General features: G+C 37.1%; 1 protein-coding gene across 3 annotated transcripts in view; it reads right to left on the reverse strand.

Moving 5' to 3' along the window:
• Positions 1-5,516, reverse strand: part of PPFIA2 (PTPRF interacting protein alpha 2) — a 473,921-nt gene extending 468,405 nt beyond the window's left edge. For 2 of the 3 annotated variants that reach the window (XM_047065810.1, XM_047065809.1), the window contains exon 1: positions 1,047-1,295. In XM_047065810.1, coding sequence (XP_046921766.1) covers positions 1,047-1,295 — 249 coding nt within the window. Of the gene's footprint in view, positions 1-1,046; positions 1,298-5,491 lie in introns of those variants that run through there. The other variant, XM_047065813.1, reaches the window with a different exon arrangement.
• Positions 5,517-6,000: the final 484 nt, after the last annotated feature.

Here is a 6,000-nt window from a genome sequence, read left to right on the forward strand (position 1 = left end):
ACCTAGTGGGGATGTGATAAAGGATTCTAGGTGATCCTTTCCATTCTGAGAGTCTTTAATATCTCAACAACACACTTCAAGTTAATAGTACATCTGGGTTTAGAATTTTATCAACTTTGATTATATAATTTTCAATATTTATGAAAAGATATTTGCTACAAGACATAACTTCATGGAGAGAGGTCAACTCGTCAACATTTCTATACTGTCGTTAAAGTGGAGGGCCAATCAAATTTGTATTTAAGAGAAAAATATAGTGTATTGGGGTTGATTATTAAAAATCTCATTCATATTCTATAATTTTTCTCATACCTAAAACAAACACAATTATTCTATTCTTAAATAAGAAAATTGAGTGTCAGTATTAACTTTGTATGTAAATAAGCTTGAAATTCTTAAAATGATATCTTTTTCTATAAAATAAGATGCTTGACAAACATATTGAAAAATAGCTAATCTAACAATTTTAAGTTTGTTAGAGTAAGGCTGAACTTTTGCCTTTTCTCTAACTTCCAAAATATATTTTCAAGAAACTGGTTGAAATGTTTTTGAAGAAGAGGGTATAATACATTGAAAATTCCAAGAATTTTTGATCAGGTGCTAGGCATTTTTAAAGAAAGACAGTAGACTTCCAAACTATGATTATTTCCAAAGACAGACCACACAGCTGAAAATGGAAAACACATATTTCCAAATGTCATAATACTGTTTAAAGAGCAAGAAAGAGAAAACTAACTATTCCCATATTTGGGTGATTGAAAGTTGATCAACAGGTGATTTTTCTACACCCACCAAAACATTCAGATAAAATTTTCAAAAGAAAGACCTGATAGGAACTCAGCCTTCACACCCACCATCACCAAAGTACTACAAATTTAAGATAAGATTTTATGTGAACCAGTAGTAATCTATTCTTATGCTTTTCTCACCAAAACATACATATCATACATTTTAAGCAAAAAGATAATTCTAAGAATAGAAATAAAGCAAAGTCTTGTCACATTTGTGATTGCAATAGGAAAGACAAATATTACCAGGAATCATACCTGTGGCAGGGCTGAATTGAGCTGTCTCTGGAGCGAATCTCTGTCATAGATGACATCCTGCAGTCTTTGCTGGGCAAGTGAGAGGCTTTCTTGGGTCTCCCGAAGGGTGTCTAGAAGACGGTCCCTTTCATCTAGCATATTCACCATCAGCTGCTCAAAATGGGAGTCTGAGTCTGAGCCACTGCTTTGGGACCCCCTTTGGCTCATTGGGGTGTCCTCATTAATCGTGGGCATCACTTCACACATCATTGCTTAAAGGAAGTAAAGGGGAGGGAAGTCTTAGTACTAAGAAACTACTTGCGATAATGCCACTTGACCCTCAACTCACCAAACTCTGCAACTCATTAGTCTGATTGTCTCTTTCTTCTCCTACACACTGTTCCAACTCCAACTAAATATTTTGACCTCAATGAAATATGATTCATTGACTTCGGCCAATCTACATCCTTTCTCTTTTATTGATAATCTATAAAGCTTCTACCCAAGATACAACTTGGTTTCACCTACTTCTCAAAGATTTGGGGTTTTTTTCATGATTTATTCCTTCAATTCAATTTATAGTAATATGTTATTCAACTTACTAATAAGTGATCTTCACCTGTAAGTTTACAAATCTCTTATAGCTAACACCTCCATTTTACCCTTATTTGTTATATTGTTAAAAGCAAGCAGAGTGTCTGGCTGTTAATGGGTAGGAAGTAAATGATTTTTGAATGACTTAAATAATTGAATGAATTCATGTTCACTCGTTCATTTAGGAAACCTATGAATAATTGAGTATTCATTTTATATAATAATCAGTTTTGACTTTTTAATTTTACCAACAGATTTTTTTGCATACCAACTAGTTTATAGTTTCTTGACTTTACAACTCCCATTTTATTACTTTTATGTGCTCTCTACCTAAATTGTTAAGGTAGTCTACATAAAGTAGATAAAGTGACATTGACTAAATTTGATAGAGGCTTTATGAAACAGACTGAGGTGCATAAGTTTGTTTAGGTCATTATTCCCCTAATTACTGTTAGTATTCCTTTGTCTCCTGAGAACTGCATTGTCTGCTTTCCATCCAAACAATACAAGCTAACACTCTCTCAAATATTCCACAAAACAGACACCATAAACTACATTATCTAATGTAGTAACTTCACATCTCAGCTGTTAATCACAAGGTTCCAGTCATGAAATAAATGAACTGCTTAGAATATTTTTAAATCATTTATTAATTTGATTTAAAATAGACAACAGACTTTTAGATATACTGATATACTGTATAGCATTTTAAAAATCAGAAATTATCTCATTTTCCCTTTTACCTTCTATCTTATGTTTGAAAAAGAATCAAACCCATCTCAATTTCAGTTGTTGTACTGAGGCCAGGAGCTATTAATTAGAGGGCTTGGTTTTGCAGAAGGCTGATGTGGAGATATACTGGTTTTGCTGTTGATCCTGGAGCATTCTTTGGTTTTATAATGCAAGGTCAATTCATTTTTCTGCCTATATATTCCTGTCCTTGGGGAAAATATTTCTGGTGATATAGTCAAATAAAATGTCAAGACTTAACAGGTCAATAGTTAATTACTTTTATGCAATTCTTCATATAAATTGGGTTATTGAGGAGATAAATTCAATTATCTGAATGATCTGGTCAGGGCACACTGAAAACTAGGAAAAACTTTTTAAAAGATAAAAGGAAAGTATCTTGTGACTGATATTCTACATAAAAATTTAAGGGGGGGGGTGAATTGTAGGATAATTCAAGATAATAGTTTGAATTGTTGCTCATCACTCCAAACACTGGGCTACCTGAAGGCAAAAGAATTGACTTGTTCAATTTCTTATTCACCCTAAAATAAGTAAAAGAATAGATACATAAGATGTATTTAAATGCACACACGAGTGCACACACACATTGTTACTATTGCTAACCACTTAACAGATAAAAATATAATATTTTTTGTATTTTTCTCAATTTGAATTTTATTGAAACACTATCACAAAAATGGAAAGAAGACTCGTTTCTAACTGCTATACATCTTCTTTTCATTAATTGAGAAGGAATTGGGAAAAAAAATGTTCCAACACATTTGAATATTAAAAACAATTAGTTCACATGCCATGCATGAAAATCCACACACTGAACAGCTGTGTCATTCTGAGAAATCATTAGCAGGAGCCAATGTGTTTCTTTTTGACATTTAAGGTTAAAACAAAACACTGGGAGAGGAAATGATAGCACTCTGACAATTTGTGCCAGAACACTTGCAAGGTTTACATTTTAGGGTTACTTAAACATTCTTAAATCCGTATTTTACATCATATCCTTCTTGGGAAAAAGCCTTCGTGCATCTTAACTCTGAATTACTCATAAAAACTTGAAATTCCAAGGAAAAGCATAACTGCGGTGATTACCTCAGCTACAATGCCCTCCTGGATATACTACCCTAGTGCTAACAAAGGCTTGGTGTCACCATGGGACATTACACATTCACGAACTTTGGGCTCTTATATCAGTATAAAAGCTGGTGTCTGATTTAGTCAGTCCAGAGATGCTACAATGAGAAGTAGCTTAGGGACTTAGGGTCTTAGCCTATTAATTCACTCAACTTGATTTGATTTCACAACTAAGGCGTTGGAAGGAGAGCAAGTCACATCACCTCTCAAAACCTCAGTATTCTCTTCTGTAAGGGAGGGGGAGAATCCATGATTTTCTTTTAAAACAAGCCCATTGTAAGGCTTCAATAGAATACCTGACTGAGATAACACAGTAAAATTCTAAAGGGCAATTAAAAATTCTAGTATTTATTTAGTTATTGTATAAAGTGAACAACATTAACCTTTTCAGACAGAATATTTTGCCTTTATGATTCATTCTAATTCTAGGCCTAAAGTTTTAATTCCAGTGGGTACTCTGAACTCTTCAAATCCAATTGGGAGAAATTAAACTATGCAAAAGTTACTTAGGAAATAGATGACTTAATCTGCTTTTTCTTCACCAACAGACAACCCAGATGAGCAAATCTAAAGTCTTTTTACCAAAACCAGAAGAAAAATTTTTTTTCTAAAAAATTTAAAGGTCACTTTCATGAACTAGCTTAGTTTCTGGCACTAGAACTCCTATCCTGTCTTATATAAATGACAAAATACTTGTATAACCCTGAAAACAAAATACAACCTGTTTCTAAATGCATATTTGGGTATTAAGATCATATATTCAAGGTAAGAGTTAAACACCCTATTGTAGAATGGCCAACATCTGAAGCAACTTCCAAAGGCTGTCTACCCTCTAGTGTACTCCATCTTCCTATACCACTTTTAACTTTTACAATCATTTTCAGTCTTAAAAATTGTATTGTACCACACAATTCCTGAAAAACCAGGAAGGACATCCTAACAGCTCACTTGGATATTTGCCTTTTCAGCACCCCTCTCCAAAGCCAATTGAATTTATGAATTATGTTATCCTCTTCTAGATGTTGATGCCTGTTCATGAAATTACCTAAGGTTTCAAGACCTAGTTAGAGACATTGTTTATTTTGTTGTGAAAGGAAAAAAAAATAATAATAATCTGATTGGTTTAATTGTCCCAGTGCTTAAATTTAGCTGGAAGAATTTTATACCAGGAAAACCAACTCCCTTACTCTTAGTATGTAACCTTGACTGTCTTCCAGATCTCACAGATTTCAAAATAAAAGTTTTGAATGCCCACTGGAGTCGTTACCCAAGGGCTTTCAAGATCCAATGTGTTTCTTAGTAATATACGTCTTTCAAGAAGTACTTATTCAGATATGACAATGTTACAAAAGGCTTTTTTTTCTGTCAATGAATCACTTTATTGAAGCAAATCATTGGGATTTAGACCCAACTAGAGGCAAAGATGCAATTATTCTGGGTAGTTTCCTCTTCAAAGATTTAGTCTTAAGAACCAACCCAGCTCCACCTCAGTTAACCCACAAGGAGTGAGAGAAATCCTAGCCATTGTCTGATTACATTACATGAATATTCCTCCTCCTATTTAACTCTTTGAAATCCCTTGTCCTCAGGAAATATTATGACCACCTCTAATGGAAGCATTTTGCACTTTCTTTACCCCAGTGCTTTTACAGATGGCCAGCAGCCAGCCCTCGCCACACAGCTGGACAGTTATCTCTCAGCCACACCCCCCCACCACCACCCTGAAGTTGACTTCATAATTTCCACACTAAAATTCTGTATGGTTTGCCCAACGAGAGACAGCCAAGTCGGGAGGAGGTGGAGAAACAGGAGAAGGGAGAGGATGGGGGTGGAAAGCAAAAGGTATGGAACAGTAATTGGCAAGGAGGAATTTGCATCTCATCTTCCCTGGGGGCGGGGTGGGGCCGGGGCCGGGGGTGGTAAAAAATAAATAAATAAATAAACAAATAAGGCGGAATGGAAACCTTGCAACTCGAACACAGTTTCGGTACCTAATGTCTGTAATTTCGGGTCCTGCTTCTTCAGTTGATCAATGACAACCGCAGTCTCAGGCTTGACGAGAGGGGAAGCTCACAGCCGGCACTCCTGGACCATTTCCCTAGCAACCGGAGGAGAAAGGCAGCTTAGACACTCGCGTGCCCCGGCGCCCTCTCTGAACGTGCCCCGGCTGGGTGGCGTGGCAGCAGCCCGGCATCTTCCCGCGGCTCCGTCAGCAGCCAAAAGGAGAAGCGTCCATCGGAAAAATGGCATATTACAAATTTTGCTTTGGGAAGCAGAGCTCGGTTCAGACCATTGTCAAAGGGAGGAGAGGGGGAGGCGGCTCTTAAAGCAGTAGCGGCCCCTTTGGCGGAGCAGCCTCGGCTTCCCGCGTGCAGCTGGTGACCCGGGGCGGGGAGCCGGGAGCAGGGGACTGGGTTGGACTCACAGAAACTTAACCGAGCAGCGCCGCTCCCCAACCCCCCCCCCGGCCACCATCCCCCCTCGCAGGCCACTCGGGGTG

Source organism: Lynx rufus, unplaced genomic scaffold, assembly GCF_022079265.1.
Source record: "Lynx rufus isolate CCGP_SWC_20201006 ecotype Redwood Valley unplaced genomic scaffold, mLynRuf1.p SCAF_7, whole genome shotgun sequence".
Taxonomy (NCBI): domain Eukaryota; kingdom Metazoa; phylum Chordata; class Mammalia; order Carnivora; family Felidae; genus Lynx; species Lynx rufus.